Source organism: Echiichthys vipera (genome assembly GCF_963691815.1).
Source record: "Echiichthys vipera genome assembly, chromosome: 2".
In the NCBI taxonomy this organism is placed as follows: Eukaryota; Metazoa; Chordata; class Actinopteri; order Perciformes; family Trachinidae; genus Echiichthys; species Echiichthys vipera.
Window position 1 is genome coordinate 28,421,401 of NC_139827.1, and position 19,146 is coordinate 28,440,546.

The 19,146-nt window shown below is 42.1% G+C and overlaps 2 protein-coding genes across 3 annotated transcripts in view; one reads left to right on the forward strand and one right to left on the reverse strand.

Annotated features, from left to right (window-relative positions):
• Positions 1–67: 67 nt before the first annotated feature.
• Positions 68–13,331, forward strand: LOC310957808 (uncharacterized protein). Its single transcript, XM_083928541.1, has 5 exons — positions 68–462; positions 7,006–7,169; positions 7,417–7,507; positions 7,642–10,079; positions 10,774–13,331. The coding sequence occupies exons 1-5, from the start codon at positions 195–197 to the stop codon at positions 12,856–12,858; spliced, it is 5,046 nt and encodes a 1,681-aa protein (XP_083784667.1). The 5' UTR covers positions 68–194; the 3' UTR covers positions 12,859–13,331.
• Positions 13,332–14,233: 902 nt separating this feature from the next.
• vwa11 (von Willebrand factor A domain containing 11) overlaps positions 14,234–19,146 on the reverse strand; it is a 31,890-nt gene continuing 26,977 nt past the window's right edge. Inside the window, exons 15-18 of one of the 2 annotated variants that reach the window (XM_083928554.1) lie at positions 18,553–18,824; positions 18,298–18,431; positions 16,543–16,702; positions 14,234–16,386 (exon numbers count right to left, since the gene is read on the reverse strand). In XM_083928554.1, coding sequence (XP_083784680.1) covers positions 16,012–16,386; positions 16,543–16,702; positions 18,298–18,431; positions 18,553–18,824 — 941 coding nt within the window. In that variant the 3' untranslated portion in view covers positions 14,234–16,011. The remainder of the gene's footprint in view (positions 16,387–16,542; positions 16,703–18,297; positions 18,432–18,552; positions 18,825–19,146) is intronic. The other variant, XM_083928553.1, reaches the window with a different exon arrangement.

Sequence of the window (19,146 nt, forward strand, 5' to 3'; positions counted from 1 at the left end):
GCTGCGGCCCGCGGAAAGGCAGCCCCTTCCGTCTATGTGCGTCACACAAAGCAAGCAGCAACCGCCTGGCCCCGGGAAGGACGCAGCCATGTTGAGCCCGCTCCACGTATCCCGTTTCTAAGAACGTAGCAGTCAATCTGCTTACCGCACTTGTATCGAAGCTCGGAAGAACAGTAAACCATAACGTTACCACAATGTCGGCGGACGATTTCCAGACGAAGTATTCCTCCGTCATGGAGGTTATGCTGAAGGGTGCCATCGCAGAGACCACGAAACTTTTCGAAACTATGGTTGACGAGCTAAAAGCAGAAATATCTAAAATAAAGAAGGAGAACGAGGACCTCAAAACAAAATGCAGCCAATTTGAGACTGAGAGAAACCAACCTGTTGGCACCAGAGAAAGGGAGCCTCTTCCAGGGCCAAGCGACGGCTCTGACAAACGCGACCGAGCTGTTCAGTGCGGTGAGTTGAGATGCCTGTTAAACGTTACCTACCACACGCTTGGTAATTTCAACCAGTGCCTATACTTGTCTGATACGGTTATATGATATTTTAGCCCAAATTAGATATGTGTTTGTGTTATGTGGGGTACGTATAGCCGCTCCTGGATATTGATGTATCAGTAGCTTAGCCTAGCTTCGTCTAAAGCGTGGGATCCAAATGGGAGGGAAACCATACAATGCTACCATGGCTAACTGCTCCGTAACAGCCCATTCCGACGCTTACACGTGCCATCAAGGTTGATTTCCGTAGGAAACAGTATTCGCTTTACATTGTATTAAGGCACAGTTATGACTTATTTTAGTTGAAAACCTTAACTTGGATACCTATTTAATCTTAAAATGGATTGAAGCCATGTAATGTAAATTAAAATAGCATATATTGAATTAATTATTACATTTTACTAACGGAAATGTATTTATTTTCAAAGAAATTATATGGCAAGAATTGTTTTGTAATAGTCCTAATGGGCCTAGATCATACAATGTAGCCGGCAACCCAGTCTTGGGAAGTGAGATATGTTTTTAATACGGTATTATATGGGTCAATGACAAAAAAGGGATAGCAAGATGAGACATTTGAAAATCTTTGAAAATTTTAAATAGCATCCTTGCATTTCGTTAAAATTTATATTTTGTGTAAATGTAAAAAAAAAAAAGAGACCCATCTGAGCCCTCCTAAATTCTCAGGATTTGCACCCTTTTTTTAAGGACCAAATGGACCTAGAAATGTTTAGTAGTGTAATTACAAAAGATTGACAAATATTAAATATTTCATCCACCACATCGTATGTGAGTGTCCATACCAGAAAACTAGTCGCTTTTCAACAAAATTCCCCATTTTGAATCAAAATATATCATTCACCTGTATCGTGTAGATCCGAAGAGTTTATATTTTCGGGTGGCAGTGAGGTGAAATGGCCAGCACAATTGGACGTAGGCTAGTTTCCCACAGACTAGAGTGAGACCATATAAGTCTCCCGAGCTGTCGTGATCAATAAATCTTTGGTGCAATGTCTCAGATCTTTTGATCAGAATCAAGATAACTTCATCATCTTCTTTGCCGTGGATGAAGAGAACTTTTTGCAGTGATAATAGGGATGTCACAAGAACCGATACTTTCAATACCTTTCGATTCCAAAATAAAAAAAACACAGACGATGCCTATTTCTTTAGGCACCGAGGCACCGTAAGTTTTGGTGCTGTGACTCTTCCTGAACTAATAGGGGCAGTATAGAGTGAAATGGCAAGAAAAGTGAGTAATGCGCTGCTTGATCATATTTCGACCACCGCGCCAAACATGCCAAAAGTTCAATATTTTAAACCCGCACACTGTGATAATGGATGGGTATCGATCAATCTCACACCGTGAGTAAAGCACAGCCTGTTTTGTAGTCAAGTAGATTGCCGTTGTATGTAATCGCGTTGTACGTAATCGCATTGCTTCTATCGCGTCCACACTTCCGGTTTGAACGTGGCATCACTGTGTTGTGATACATTTTTCCTAACCTGTGGAAATGGTTGGAAAACTTGTCTGTCAGCTTTTGAGCACGTCAGCTAACATTTGTGTATTACAATGTCTGTTAAAAAATGAATCTGAATACTTTTGCTGAGTTAACTCAACTCCCACTGCATCCATATTGTTAACTGGTTTTAATGTCGGTCATTGTGGTATGGCAATCATTTTGAGTGAAATAATAAGGAACACGGTCAAAGTCACTCATAATATTTCACCCTCATACTACCACAGATGACCGGCCTCTCCTAAATCATTCTCGCTTTCTTCCAGTGAAGAATCTTTGTAAGCTCCCTCAGCTTAGTTAGGCTAGCTTGGCTATCTGCTCAACTGTTCAACTTCACGAACCGTAAAGGATAGAGTCGTCGAACACAGTTTCCTGGCTTAAGTCTTGATTTGCTAAGTAAGAACTTCGTAAGAAGTGTACTTGCCGTTACACAGGTTAGTTCGAGCAGTGACCGTGTTAAGGCGAACTGCTCCTTTAGCTGCCTTGTATTTGTTTACCGGAGCGGTTTGTGGCAGTGTAACGATAGCATATCTGCCGGCTAACTCGCTACGGTGAGCTTACTGGACTCAGTTAGCATTAGCTTGTTGACTGAGCCAGTTACCGAGAGTTAAGCTAACGTGTTACGACGAGCTTGCTCTTACAGTACGCGGTTAGCTCGGGCTAAACCCTGTCAGCTAGCGCTACTGACCGACAGGCTACGGTGTTACGACGCGGCTTGTACGGCTGAATATTTATACAATATCCCCCCTTTCCAGGCACTCTATCTTCGGCTACTACCCCCGCCAAAGGGTCAGAGCCGAAGACTATGACGCTGCATCCCGCCTGTTCCCTGCGTCATGCGGGGCGTCTATCTCGGGGAGGGACCCTCACCCGATGTGCATATGCTGCATGGGCGCTAAACACACTCAGGCATCTTTGGCTGACCCCCAGTCATGCTCTCACTGTGCGTCAATGCCAGAAAAAGTATTGGAAAGGAGGCTGAGAGTGGCTGTGTCCAACAACCAGGACCCCTGTCTGTCAGGAGCTACAACCAGCTCCCATCTGCCGCGAGCCACAACGAGCTGGGCGGACATGTTGGACGCTGAATCCCCGGTGAGGAAGCAGAGGGCAACGCCAACTCTGACATCCTCGGCTTGGACGAAATGGAAGAAGAGGAGGACGACTCCACTTTTCCTGTTCAACAGTCCAGACCCCCCAGTGCATCCGATGCTGTTCCCACAGTAGACGGCAACCTGTACGAGGTCTGCAGATGGGCCGCGTCCAAATTTGGGATTCAGTGGCCTGCAGCCCAGGACGCTGAGGGGGCATAGAGAGACTTATATGATGGTAAGAGGCTCCCACCAGCCCAACCGCCGTCAAAGCAACTCCTGCCAGCAGTGCCTGCCTGCATGAAAGAAATGAGCAGGTACTGGTCCAGTCCTTTTAAGAGTAAGCTCCCCACCAAAGGCTACTCTAAGCTAGAGATCCATGAAATTGGGGATCCGGGGCTGGCCGAACCCTCCGTGGTGGAGCCTTCGGTGGCTTATCACCTCCACCCTAACCATCGCTCTCTCTCAGCTTCATCCAGCATCTCTCTTCCCAGTAAGATTGGTTGCTGACCTGTTGTGTTTCCTGCAGGAATTAGTAGATAAGGGGAAGGCCTTCTCTACAATTAAATTATACCTAGCGGCCATCTCAGCTTGTCATGTGGGCTTCGGAGATAAGCCTGTGGGGCAGCATCCTTTAGTTGGTCGCTTCATGAAGGGTGCGCGCCGCAAGCTTCCAGTTTCCAGGCCCCTGGTTCCTTTGTGGGACCTGTCAGTTGTGTTGGATGCCCTCTCTCATCCCCCATTTGAGCCCATAGAGGCGGTGGAGATTAAATTTGTTTCTCTCAAAACAGTGTTGCTCTTAGCTTTGACCACGGCAAAGCGTGTGAGTGATTTGCAGGCTTTTTCCATCCGCTCGTCCTGCCTGCAGTTTGCACCAGGACTCACCAGGGCCTGCATGCGGCCCAATCCAGCATTTGTGCCTACGGTAGTGGAGTCTGTCTACACATGTCCCACAGTAGAGCTTTCGGCTTTTCATCCTCCTCCCTTTTCCTCAGGGGAGGAAAAGAGGCATAACACATTATGCCCTGTCCGGGCCCTACATGTGTATGTGAACAGGTCAGCTGGGTTCAGGAGAACGGATCAGCTGTTTGTGTCTTGGGCTACTCCCCATAGAGGAAGGCCATTGTCCCGCCAGAGGCTATCACACTGGATTGTGGAGGCCATATCTCTGGCTTACAGTTGTAAAGGTTTGCAGCCACCCCAGGGGTTGAGGGCTCACTCTACAAGAGGTGTGGCCACTTCCTGGGCCTTATTCAGGGGAGTGTCTGTAAGGGACATCTGTGCTGCAGCGAGCTGGGCTACGCCTCACACTTTTGTGAAGTTTTACAGGCTGGATGTCACTGGACCTTCTTTGGCACAGGCGGTGCTAAGGGCTAACACGCCAGGGTCCCTGTGACAGTAACTTTCCAGCTCTGCTTTGTTATGGCTTCGGGAGATTGGATGCAATCCAGGAGGCGTCTGTATCTCCCATAGTGAAAGACCGAACGAAGTTAGAAAAAGAACTTTGGGTTACTTAACGTAACCTCGGTTCTTTGATAACAGAGTGAGATGTTTCACCATCATTTCCCTCCTTCCATAGACACAGAAAGAAACCAGTGTTGAATGATTTAGGAGGGGCCGGTCATCTGTGGTAGTATGAGGGGGCGTGACCCCTGCACAGTTTGATCTGTCTGTCATAGACAGACGTTGTGTCATTGGAGCTTCCATAGTTGGTCACGCCAAGGCGATTCCCATAGTGAAACACCTCACTCTGTTATCAAAGAACCGAGGTTACGTTAAGTAACCCAAAGTCATGGGCAGGAGAAGGAGTGTGCGCGGCTAAAAAGAGTCGTAGTGAAACACATTCAGCAGCTTAGGTCCCGTCCTGCAGCTAGCTATTAGACAGCAAAGGAAAGACACCAGTTCATCTACAACATTAAAATATTATCCTCCCCAAGGAGTGGTTTAAAATAAGTACTCAGAGCTTTTAGCTACAAGTAAAAGTCCTGCATTCAAAATGTTACTTAAGTAAGAGTACAAAAGTGTTGTGCATCAAAATATACTTGACGTACAAAGAGTAAAAGCAGAGTTTCATTTTTTAGAGTATTATATTATTACATAATAATAGATTAATGTAAAGTAAATATTTAATGTTGCAGCTGATAAAGGTATGGCTAACTTTAATGACTCTATAGAATACAATGTAAAATAAACGTTTTTCAGTGTTTTCCTTGGGTCCTACCGTTCATTTGACATGTTAACCAAAGGATACCGGAAGGTACCCTAAAATGTCTAAGCAGAAGTTATGCTCATTAGGGGTCCTTTTCTTGGATGTCGCTTCCTGTCAGATGGCATTCTTGCTGGGTTTTTTTTTTTTTACAAAATGGCACTTTGAATGTTTGTTACACCACTTAACAATTCAGGAGATTAGCTTGACTGACAGGTTCCCTAGATTATTCAAATAAATCTAAAAAAAAATTTGAATGATATTTTATATGGTTATAATAACCTGTAATTTAAGTTCATGTCATGGCAGTTTTTTAGGATCCACCCTTTTTAAGCAAGTTACATTTCATGGACGAAATTTTGATGGTTACACCACTTAGACATTTCTGCCGTTATCCTCCAAATATTCTCTCAAGATTGATTGAAATCAAAGACTTGAGAATAGTGCCTTTAAAAAAAAAAAGCGAGCAGCACATAAATGCATAATGGTGTGTTTTTAGCCACACTCCAGTGTCTCATAGAAGCACAATTACAGGTTAATTAATAATAATGTAATGACTTCCATCTTTTCTCTCCGTTTTGTCATGGATCAATGTTGCTGGGCCCTGATAAAGCTGTTATCAGCAGCTCAAAACTGAGAGAAACCATTCATTCCCCACCACTGCAGATATGCCACTTCACTGGGAGGATTGGAGACTGCAGCTGCAGAGAAGTTGTCTCTCTCTCGTGCAAAGAGTGAAGACGAGGGACCGTAGACCTAGTGTCCTGCTGGTCTCCAACCCACTGTTAAGCTCATTTTATGGCTGCTAACTAGCAGGCAGCTAGCTACCTTACTAATTCCGCCACGGTTTTATTCCACACTAGTTGACTTTACAAAAAATGAGCCTAAGAAAGTTGTCACTCATATAGTCATAGGAACGTGCTTTCCTGTGCTCAATGTCCATTTATTTAATTAATGATTTCATTGCAGTGGCCCTTGTCTTGAATTTGCCTTTTTCATCAACATTATTAACTAGAACAGCATTGAATGTATTGAGTCACTTGCAGCTGTACATTTTTAAGAGCATTGAACAAGGAGATAATGAATGCTTAATACTTTTTTCTTTTCATCAGATGAATAATCAATTAATCTAATAATCCATAGATTCTAATCGATTATCAAAATAGTTACATACTAACTAACTAACATAATAAAAAAATAATACATCCTGCACAATTAAGCAGCACGTTTAGACCTGAGGAAAGATATGAGTAAGACACTCAACAATGAAGTGCGCCAACCAGGTTCATAGGTGGGCAGCATATAATTGCAGAGGTGTATATATCCCATCAACATGACACTTGTTGTCCACTATCTGTCAATTCATAAACAGTTGCTGCATGTTGAAAAGCTTTGAACTTAAAAGCATAGAACCTAAACAGTCCTAGAACATTTAGTATCACATACGCCAAATGAAGGAGGGATATTATGGATACTGTCTCACTGCAGTCTGGCTCTTGGCCTTTCTCATCTGCTCCTATCAACTTTATATTTGAGCTGTCATAGGAGATCAGACAAACAAGCTTGTTGTATATAAGCAGGTTTCTTTTCAAACTGGGATTTGTCATTATAATCCGTCGCTTGAAGATTCAGGGTTGTACTCCCTAAAATCACCAACTTTCTTGTTGTTTGTGTGTTTATGTTTACAGACCTGGTTCCTTTTCGCACAATGTTGGTGGAGCATTGTAAACAATTGAGGCCCTCATCATTGCAAGAACAACAATGTCGTTATGAGGAGATGGAGTACAGTTTGCAGGACCACAACTATGGAGAGCCGATTGCTCAAATGGCCTTTACACTGGCCAAACAGAAGGTGTGTGTGTGTGTGTGTGTGTGTGTGTGTGTGTGTGTGTGTGTGTGTGTGTGTGTGTGTGTGTGTGTGTGTGTGTGTGTGTGTGTGTGTGTGTGTGTGTGTGTGTGTGTGTGTGTGTGTGTGTGTGTGTGTGTGTGTGTGTGTGTGTGTGTGTGTGTGTGTGTGTGTGTGTGTGTGTGTGTGTGTGTGTGTGTGTGTGTGTGTGTGTGTAACTGGAACTGGATGTGTTTTTGTCGTCGCCCTGCAGGACTGTGATGGTGAGTCGTCTGTCCAGATGCAGGAGGAAGATGAGCCCATCGATATCTGTGGGCTAGTCTTGAGTGATAGCAGTGAAGCAGGTAAGAAAATTAAAACTGACTTCTATTTTCCAAACTACAGTTGGACCATTTGTAAGATTTTTCAAAATGTGTTAATATCTGGAACTCAACATCCCCCCCTTTTTTATTTCTTCTCATGTTTCCTCTGTTCCTAGGTTCAACCTGGGAATCTACTTGTGGAACCGAAAATGAAGGGCCTCTCGTTGATCCGGAAGGTTCACCTGGAGGAATTCCGTTGCCTGAAAAAGATGGAGAGGCCCGAGTGGCCCTGGATCTACCCTGTTTGGAAATGGATAGGGATTTACAACGAGCCCAAAACCAATCATCTGTATCACTCGCTGAAGTAAAAGATGCCATGGAAAACGAGTCTCAAGGCAGTCAGAAGATATCAGAGGCACAGGGAGAACTCATACCATCTGAAAAACAATTGGTGGTTTCTCTGCATCAATCTGAGGTTGATCTGCTTGAAAATAAGCGACCATCAGTGGTTCCCCAACAGTGTGAAGGATTAAAAGGTGGTGTGGCAGAAGGTGAGGCTAGTTCCCAGCCTGAGTTGCCAGTACCTCGTAGAAGAGGACGACCACCAAAGAAAGCTAAAGGTCCGAAACAGCCGGTGAAAAAAAAGGGCTCTCCAGCTGTTTCAGTAGCATCTTTAAGTAAAAGATGTTACAATGAAAAGGAAAAACCATCTGTATCTCACCAGTATTCCACCGAAATTGAAGAAGGGGCTATTCAGACTCCATTTAGTGACGTTTCAACTGCAGTTGAAACACTAAACACTCCAACAGCTCAGTCCAGAGAACGCTGCACCTCTGTAACTCTTCAGGATGCAATGCTATTAGTCGAAGCCATGAATCAGTCACCGGTAGAAAATAAGTTTTCCATTCCACAAAAAGTGGCAGCAGCACCACAAACCAAGCGTGCTCCAAATGCGAGTACCTTAGAAACTGTGGTCGAGGTCTCAGCTGAGCCGGGAGCACTACAGTTTCCTGTTGAAACTCATAAAGCTGCAGGAAATCTGCCTGTAATAGAGTTGTCCAAAACAACACAGTGCACAAAGGAGAATCTTAGTGCTGCTCCCACTACTGCAGGTGCCGCTCCAACGAGCGAAGCTCAGGCCCATATCAAGGTTGTCAAACCAAAACAACAGCATACAATCATTCCATCCAGTACTACTACATATTTAATGCCCTCGTCAACTGCTGCAGTTCAGACAAGTGTGCAGTTCCTTCAGCAGCACCCTCCTACTGCGACTCTGATAACATCAGTAGCAGTTAGCAAGGAGAGTAAGGCAGTATCTCCAATAACTGTCATGCCAAGATCAGTATCCTCATTAAACCCTCATGAAATAAAAGCACTGTCTCCAGCCCAGCTTCCTGCTGTTGTGTCAACAGTTGTTGCTGCACAGAAAAAGAGTATACATCCAGGCGTAAAAACGGCAGTCTTGCCTCTTGGAACCCCTTCCCTTTCCTCTGTACCTCAGAAAACAATATATGTTACGTCCGGGAAATCATTTCCTGTTGTCTCTTCACTGTCAACTGCCACCTCAACCGATCCGCAGTCGAGGACTGTGCCACACCCAAAAATAACAATTATAATTCCAAGACAGGTGTCAGCTGTGGCGTCAAGGAAACCTCAGTCACAGACAATTGTCCCTACAACCAAGCAGGAGTCAGAAAAATCAACTGTTCCTATTGAGGTGTTTTCACCGCAGTTTGTTACTTCACAGCAGGAGTTGGGTATTTCTGTGGAGACGCAAACCATTTTAGATAAAGTGGACACAAAATTGTTTCAAAAGAGAGATGATACATCAGACAACTTGGAATCTCGAGTACAAACTACCTCTGAATCTGAAACAATAAATGCACCTACAGAAACCTGTTCCAGTTTAAATATGTCCCTTGGGCCAGTGCCCACCGCTTTGTCTCCAGCAGTATTGCCGACTTGTAGACAAAAACTCTCTGCTGTGGTCAGATTAACCAGGCTCCCATTTCAAGTATCAGCTAAAGAAGCAGTCTTTGTTTCAAGATTGTCTACAGAGGGATCTTCTGAAACCCAAACGATTTCAAAAGAATGTACCACAGAAGAGAAACCATCATCTGTAGTCATATCAACACAACCTTCAGACCTCCTATTAGCCACCGACATTTGTCCCGATGCAGAAGAAGCTTCTGTTACTCTTTCTGTAAATACCTCTCAGGTGTCAGGAGAGCCAAATGATATTCAAGAGAATGCATCATTATTCTCTGAAAACTGCTCCATTTTGGAAGAGTCACCTGACAGTGGGTATGTGCAGCCATCTACACCATCCAAGGTGTCACCAGTCTTTGACAACTCAACAATAGCCGTCAACACGACTGAGCCTCCAGCTGCGTCTGGTACAGCTGGTGGACCTACTACGAAGTCTGATGAGGAAATATATGAAGATTGTTCATTACCTAATGGCCAACCTATAGGAGAGAAGCCATCAACTCCAGTCACACATCTCACTTCCAACACCCCAAAGGACACATCTGATCCTCATTTACAGATGACTAAAGCCCAATTCCTGGCGAAGCTGGCAGTGTCACCTGTTACACAAGACCTACAAAAGGTAATGTAGTAGTTACACTTCTAGCAAAATGATTGCCTTGGGGATAAAATAATAGCTATTTTTGGTCCACACCGTTCTGGGGACACCTTGAGAGTAACTGCTCATTGGCGAGCTCTCCCAGGGAATTACATACTGTCAGGACATTTTTCCTGCATTCACACGACCGGCCCCTCCCACTTTCTGCTGCTGACAGACATCTGATATTTTATCAAATTCTGAACAATAACATTTTTTTTTTAAATCAAGTATTACTAATCTTGATCTCCAGTGTAGGAGCTAAAAAAGTCCCTCAAGATGGTGTTCCAAAAAATATGATTTTTCCTAGTTCCTGTGATGAGGATACAAAAAATGGGGTTTTTAGAACAATGAAAAGTTTCCTCCAGCCCGAAAAATGCTAATATTTGAATATCCAGTGGATAGAACAATGAACCAAGCCTGTGATGGTATTGATTGGGTTTTTACTTAACCTTTTGGATGGGAACACACAACCCATTGGCTAGGTTTTCAGTAGTGTCTGTAATGTGTCAAAGGTATACATATCATATAGGTATATCATATCATATAGTTAGAATTTGTTTTGTAAATAGCATGTTTGTTTTTTCACACTGAACTGGAATCCGTGCCAAGACTATTGGGATTGCTCTGCATGTATTTATTGCTAAATTTATTTATTTTTCTTTACTTTCTGTTATAGGCCTCGTTTGATGACCCTGGAAATGCCACAGCTTCTTCCAGCCACAGTGACAAGAAAATGTTACCGGAAAAATCTGTTGTGGCCAAACTCCGAAGTCATTTCAAAACTCACTTGCAAGCCAGAAGATCTGTAACAAATCCAGAACCACACACAGAAACAGAGACTAGCACTGTAATCCCTACGAATCCCGTAAATCCTAGATTAGAGAATGAAAGTCCAAATGATAAAAACACACCTAGAGAACCTATCCCCCCTAACCCGAAACACCTAGGATCAGGTAAAGATGTAAGATCTTCAAAAATGACAACTAATGGCCGCACTCCCATTAGTCCCAGGAGATCTGGACTACGTAAAGATGGTGTTAGACCCAAGAGGAATGTCAGTGAAGCAACTTCTGTCTGTTCTATGAGGGTTAAAGCTACTAGAAAATCCAGTCCCGTGAGTCACAGGAGGTCTAGTTCAGGTATAGGCTCTAAAACTAAAAAATCCTCTTCGGTGAGTCCTGGGAAGTCTAGCCCAGTTAAAGAAAGCGCTAGATCTAGAAAGTCCAAATCCACTTTGGTCTGTCCTAGGAGGTCTAGCTTAATTCAAGAACTTGCTAGCTCTAAAAAGACCAAAGCCACTTCAGTCAGTCCAAGGAGGTCTGGCTCAATTAAAGAAAGTGCTAGCCCTAAAAAGACTGAATCTACTTCTGTGAGCCCAAGGAGGTCTAACTCAATTAAAGAAAGTGCTAACTCTAAAAAGACCAAAAACATTTCTGTGAGCCCTAGGGGGACTAGTTCGAGTAGAGACGGTGCTACTCCTAAAAAGACTAAATCTACTATTAGTACTAGGATGTCTGGTTTAAGTAAAAATGGTTCCACCCCTAAAGTGCCTACTAGTGAATTGACTTACTTCTGCCGTAGGAAGTGTACTGTCACTAATGTTGGTTCTAGCAGTAACCAGGTTAATAGGGAGTCAAATTCGTTCAGTCCTAGGTACAGCATAACAGCAGATGGTGCTGGGAACGAAACTGCTTCCCCAAGTGTTAGCTGGCCTAAACTGACTAAAGATGTTGTCACTCCTAGAAATAAAGAGGATCCCACTGCCGCTAAGAAACCCAGATTAGTTCAAGATAGTCCTGGTTCTCAAAAAAATGTAAGAGTTGTCGATGCTAATAAGTTGGCGAAAGCAGCAAAAGCCAAAGCGATGGCTAAAATAAAAAAATCTGCTGAATTGCTGCAAAATGGAGCCAAAATAAGCCAGGTAGCAGATAATCTTGCTAGCTGTGGGACTGTGAGAAAATTTACAGCTAAAGCTGTGTGGACTCCTCCCCGAGTGTCAGTCAGTAAAAAAACTCCAACAGGGGGAAAGAAAGAGGCAAGTTCACCGAGATCCCCGGATCAGCCATTAGTTTTCCCCCCCAGTGTTTCTCTCTTCCCCATACCTATCAAAGGACCACCTGTCGTATCACCATTACAGCCTTTATCAGTCATTGGTAGACGCCTGCTCAAGAACCAGTGTGGGGAGTGTGGTCAAGTCCTCAGCAGCATTGCTGCCCTGGAAAGCCATGTTAGTCTCCACAAAGGTCGCCGACCTTTCTCGTGCACACTCTGTGGGAAGAGCTTCCCAGACACAAAAGGTCTCAAACGTCACGGCCGGGTGCACCGCAATGGTAGGATCCATATCTGTAGCCACTGCGGGAAGGGATTTGTCTATCGTTTTGGCCTCACCAAACATCTTCAGATGGTGCATAGCAGGATTAAACCTTTTATCTGCCAGATCTGCAACAGGGGATTCTTCACAAAACGAGATGTGGAAGCCCATATACGGATGCACACTGGAGAGAAACCATTCCATTGCAACCTCTGTGAAAAAAAATTTGCAAGGAGGGTGGAACTGAATGTGCATTTAAGGTGGCATAATGGGGAGAAGAGACACTGGTGCCCATTTTGTGGGAAAGGATTTTTGGACTTTAATAACCTGAAAAGGCACAAGTATATCCACACAGGGGAGAAACCACATTCCTGCCCACACTGCCCCAAGAACTTCACGCAGTCAGGCCACCTGAAAAAGCATGTGAAAAATGTACATAAAATCCCATGAGAGGTTGACATCCAAGATGAAACCTTGTTCCACTGAGAATGTTTGTCATTATAATGAGAGCTATTAACTCTTGTAATGAAAGGATACATAGGATGCGTTACATTTTCTTCTTTGATGCAATGTATTTGCAAACGCAAATGGAGAATTGCAATTTTTTTTGTTTATCAGAAATGGTTTATTTTTCATGTACTTTAGGAATGCTTAAAGGAATAGTTTATCATTTTAGGAAATACATTTTTGCTTTCTTGTCAAGAGTTGGATGAAGAGATCAGCATCAATGTTACTCATCTAGCCATAGGAATGTGCTTTTCGTGATGAAAACATTTTGTGGTTAAATTTGACTAATTTAGCAGCCAGCTGGTAAGCTAACTTTTGACTGCCAGGATTTCTCTCATCATTCTTCTCCCAATCTTTATCTGAGCTAAGCTAATCATCTCAAGATTTCAGTTCTATATTTTTATGCACATCTGGGAAAGTTGTAACTCATCAATTAAACAATTAAATTAATGTTTTCAAATGTTTTTCTTTAGGGTACTTTTTGCTCTTCACAGAGTGAGTTAGATTCAGACCTGATTGATGAGGTTTTTTTCTCTATACATGGTAAATGCACACTTGGGGTTAATAACTTATTTCAAGTATGAATTGTTTTCTATTTTTTTATTGAACAAGTGGTATCACAGGGCTTGTGAGATCAAATGATTATAATATGGCCCATTTCCAAAGATTTGAGATACAATGATGAATTCAGTTTATTCAAACACGCTTTGCTGCCTACACAGCCACAGGATGTTGTAGATTCTGTGGCGTAATTGAAAAATGGAAAGGTTGATCTGACTCTAACCGAAAGTAGCCTGTCTGATGTATGAGACATTTACTTTTGGACGCGCTTTAGAGCAGTCAGCTGTATGTAGAACTGTCACAGTTTTACTGTCATACATTTTCTTTTATTGGTTTGGCACAAGGTTTAACTCTTAGTCATGAAATGAATTTGACCGCTGCAATATTTATGCAGTCTTTTTAATACCAACCAATACCAATGTAGCCTCACGGTCATCATACAGTTGAGGATAGGCACACATGTTGTTACAGTTGATACATTTTCAATCTGAGCAGGCACAATTTGAGTGAGTTGACATCACCTTGAAGAAATCAATTTCCGTTCACATCTTTTTACTTCATATCAAAACACACCTGAAGACAATGTGTCACTGTCCTACAACCAAAAAAAACTGTCCTACTAGCAGTGAGGCATTAGATCACAGCTTTAGCAGTCAGGACATTTTTGTTATTGTATATAACATTGTGCTGTATTTCAAGACAGATAAAAGTTAATTTAGTAAAAAAAAAAAAATATATATATATATATATATATATATATATATATAACCAACACAAGCACTTTTTGTCATTTACTTAAGGTTAGTAATACCTTCAGATAATGGATGGCGATCAGCAAGTCAGTCAAGAGCCTGAATGTCATTGTTTCCCCAAAAGTCACAAAACATTCTTGAGGTTCTGCCAATATTCTACAGTGAAGGTGAATGGAATGTTGATGAAAGAGAAATAAAATTTAAAAAAAATTCTTCTACTGAACATTCTGTCTCTATAAAGACTGATACAAATCCGGATGACAAATTGTTTTTGTCATCATTCTTTACTCTTATGGAAATCCATTAGTCTATTTCCTTTTGAATATTATGAAAATTTGTTTGAAAAATGTTGATAAAACCCACCAAATCATGCCAACTGCACTATGAACTACATTAAAATATTTATTTCCTGAAAAGGGAGCCTTTGGTTGCCTTTGGGCCACATACCAATTTTTTTTTCCTATCATGAAAATGCTAAATGTGTCCGTTTACTGGACATGCATCCTTTTTCTAGGGTAAATGATTGATTATTAGCACCAAACATGTTTTGTCAAGAAAACAGGCACATTACAAACTAGGCATGCCGTGGCCAAAAGAATTCCTGATAAAAATATTATTGCCAAATATATAGGAGTTTTGAAAAAATGTAAAATAATGCTCTTAGTCAAATTCATACTGAAAAAAATTCTACTCATTATTTTGGCTGTTGCCCAAACAGCACAGATCCAAAGATCCTGTTTCATTAGTCGTTCAACATGCACTCATCGCACCGGAGCCCTTGCTGGGAAGCTAAAGTGGTTACAGCCAAGGCAATTTAAAATAAGTCAGACTGCAGTGTTCTGAAAAAAAACTGTAAAAACGTATATGTGATATTCTCGATAGTGAAAAGGCCAAAGACAAAATGAAATGGAAAGGAAGAGGTGCTGAGCCATTTATACAATCATCAAATGGGTATTATTAACATAATATCAAGGTTTCATTTTAAATGTCACAATTATGGTCAGTAATGATACATCACAACAGCCCTTTTACAAACACCAGAAAAATATTATGCTAAATGCTTTCGACACTTACATCATATAAGCCATCATGTATGAACTGTTAGACAAATCCGGTAGAGTTGCTAACAGCCGGATTTGGCTAACACTGACTAGCTCGGGGCAGCACGGTGAAGGCATTAAAACAGCTTTTTTTAACCACTAATACTGCTCAAACAACTTAGTTAGTGAACCTGGAGTTTATTAAAAGAGTGTTTTGAAGGAAAACCTACCTACTGGCCAAGGTACCAGCTCCTCTCATTGTAAAGTCCATTCAAGTTGATTAGCAAAGTCAATCCAAAAGGAAGGAGCCCATTGGTGCTTTGTTTTATGTGTAAGGACCCTGGTCATGCTGCTGCAGAGGTTTGGTGTTATTTTGAACAGTATTAGTGGTTAAAAAAGCTGTTTTAATGCCTTCACCGTGCTGCTCAACCTAATCAGTGGTAGCCATGTCCGGCTGTTAGCGACTCTCCTGGATTTCTCCGTTAATAGTTTATACACGAAAAAAACTGTCTTGATGGTTTATTTGATGTATATAAGTGCCGAAAAAGACCATGGGATGATTTTGCGCTGTAATTACACTTTAAGTATACATTCATCATCCATCTCTTAATCAGTGCTCGCATTTTATTTAAGCAGGAAGTCTGAGCATGAAATTAGCATCACCAGAAGGAAGTTTATTTTTTTTAGGTGTATCAAATACTTGATGCAGAGTACAGACCTAAGCTAGTGAGCACATTAGCCCTTTAAAACCTTGTTATTAAGGCAGATACCAGCAGGCACAACCACAGCGATGCGTTTAAAGCAGGAGGGCCAGCAGAAGGTACAATGGAATGATAGCACTTGCCCACATTTCCAACTCTATCTAAAGCTACAAACTCAACAATCTGCGAGCAGCAGGAGGCGGTGTAGTTGGCCTCAATAAAGGGATCACTCAGGGAGGTGGTTGTAAGGTTTCCATTGCCCCGACGCATGGAAACGGTCTCTATCCCGGTGCCGTTCCCATCGGTAAGGTTGGCTGTGAGCTCCCACTGGAAAGGTCCACACTGAGACACGTCATGAGGGCAATCATCAGCCAGCACACTAACTATTTTACACAAAGGCTGAACAAAATCTGTAATCTGGACAAACAACAAGAAAAGAAAGGTGGAAAATTACATACATATATACCTTTTGAAGAGGTGCATCTGTAATACCTGTTTTTGTGGCTATGTTCAAAAGCTTATTAATTCACTTTTTTGTTAACTATTTTCCAACTGTGTAATTCAGGATGTTACCTTTTTAACAACAGAGAATCTTAAAACGATGTAATTGGAGTCAACACCATTGGAAGACTTGACATCCACAGTCAGAGTGCAATCAGTGCCTGATGGTGTGTCGGAAGGTGGCGTAATGACCAAAGTACCATTACTATATTTTCCCGTTGTCAAGTTGAGCCTGTCGAGAGAAAAGAGAAAAATACTCTTTATGATTACAGGAACTGGTAGGCCAGAGGTAAACTTAATCATTAACCCCTCTTTAACCATTTGCATAGACCCTTGGCTGCATCGTGAATGGAGTTATTCACACACGTTCTATGGGTCCTCGGACACACTCAAAGTCAAAGTCAGCTTTATTGTCAATTCTTCACATGAACAAGACATACAAGGAATCGAAATTGCATTTCTCACTATCCCATGCGTAGACTAGACAAGACAAAGACAAGACACAATTGGTAAAATAGCAAGACACAAATGGTAAGTGACACAACATCAATGATCTAACTGCTATAGTAACAACAAAATACAATAGTATTAGCAAACTTAGACTGTACAGAGCTTCCAGGTTTGCTTTAGGTAAACAAAGATGGTGACAATTGAGGAGGTTAGGCCTACTACAGTATATGGTTGATTCTGAGATCACAGCAGAAAAAGCGACAGCTCAACATTGTAGACGGTAGGCAACCTTAAAATCAAGTTCCTTGTGAAAATGGCAAGTATAGTCCTCTCCTGCCAATGCGAAAAATTAATGATGAGAAACACCATTAGCATTTTCGAATGTTTGCCAGGACATTGATTTGCTCCATCGGATATCAGAATTTACACCACAACGCACACAGTGAGTCAATATGTTCAGCAGAGCCCTCACCCTATGCTTTCTAGCAACATCTATTAACAAGACTAAAGTCCAGTTCGGACCAAATATTTGTGAGGGGACAAAACAGTTTTCGAACATTGTGGGAAAAGTTGCAGAGGTGAGAACTAATGCGTCTTATCTCGACTCAAGCCAGCTGAGGGTCGCTTTCGTCCGTTATGCCGAATGTTTACAGCCCGTTTCCACAGCCTCGTTCATGTCATAGAGCTCTTAGTATCCTCGCTCAGGTGTTTGTATTTCCTGTTATTTCCATTGTAAGTTTAACCTTATTTTTTAATGCTCTCTTACTCACCTATTTTTTCCTCCTGGTCGGAGCGACTTTGCTTTTGTGTCTTGTTTGTTCACTTTGATAATTGTTATTCCTCCAGGTCGGAGCGACTTTGTTTTTGCGTTTAATTTGTAAACTTAGATGACTATTTTTCCTCCTGGACGGAGCGACTTTGTTTTGTGCTTTGTTTTATAACTTTGAAAATTATTTTTCCTCCTGTTCGGAGCGACTTTTTGTTTTATGGTTTATTGGCTCTGTGCCTCACGTTTTGGATTTTTAAGAATAAATAACAGTTTGGTCTGCGAACCTCCGCATCTGAGTCCTCATTCCTGCCTGGGTCTGACAACTTTCTATTAACCTCTACACAGCTGACAAATCACAGTGAAGTAGGTTTGAAGGTCCGATCGTCAGTTTCAGAAATATTTACAGAAATGGCTGGACACAGTCCCCCTAATCCAATGTCAGAAAGGTGTGCGGGGAGGGGGTTTCCTATGCAGTTCTGAATGAGTACACTGGCACTTAAAGCCTGACCAGCTGGTGGGTGGGGCTGTACAAAGTTACTCCATCCAGGTACTTTACAGGTACTTTAGATTTAGAGACATTTTTAATAAAAGAATCGCTTTTAACTCACTTTTTGGTGTAGTCCATTTGGAATTCTCTGTCATTTCTGGCGCTGATAGAGTAATCACCACCGGGGCCCTGGGTCATGACACTGAAGGGGAGCGTGAAAGCTTTCCCTGGCTCCACACTTCTGTCTACCACAGCCTAGAGGTACAGGGGAGTGAAGAAGAAGGGAACAAGACAGGTGAACAAGAGTGATACTGTTTTACACACAAAAGTGTTATTATTCTTTAATTTGACTTTAAATCGAGGTGAAGAGACCAACCTGGATATTCACTTTGGACACAGACATCTGGGTTGTAGACTGTCTCTGAAATTCACTGCCTGACACTTTGTCAGTTCCTTTCAGAATAACCACAAACTCCCCCTCAGGGACTGCATCAACAGTCACCAGGATGTTTCCTTCGCCCATGTCAGTTGTTTTGCTACTGCTAACATTCTCAGGAGCAAACACAGTTACCAGGGCAACATCTCCTATGCTCATCGAGGACGGTCCTTTCCTACCTATTACTGAGAGCATCAGACTGGCCGGTTGGCCTGGGTGTCCCCAAGAAAAGAAGTAAGGTAGAAGGAAGAACAAGAAGAACATTCAGTTTCATGGCAAAACAGAAAGCTAACATTGGCTAGTTTTGGGGATAGTGGTAGTGGAATAGTATATGTAGTTTGATCCAGATTGATGTGTCTGTAGACCCATGCTGAAGATAAAGGCTATTATATGGTTCTTTTTGTTCAATTTAAGATATAGCACTAATAATATATAATAGTCCAACTCTTTTGGAAGATTTCCAGCTTTCGACTCTCCTGTTTGAGCCACAAAACAGCCAGCCATCCTAACATGTCGCTTATATGCAAAATCCCA

Bases quoted from the DNA above. Each gene is read 5' to 3' on its own strand.
- LOC310957808 (XM_083928541.1), top strand. From the start codon at position 195: ATGTCGGCGGACGATTTCCAGACGAAGTATTCCTCCGTCATGGAGGTT. The intron at 463-7,005 runs GTGAGTTGAGAT...TTATGTTTACAG, and splicing joins CGACCGAGCTGTTCAGTGCG to ACCTGGTTCCTTTTCGCACA. The intron at 7,170-7,416 runs GTGTGTGTGTGT...GTCGCCCTGCAG, and splicing joins TTACACTGGCCAAACAGAAG to GACTGTGATGGTGAGTCGTC.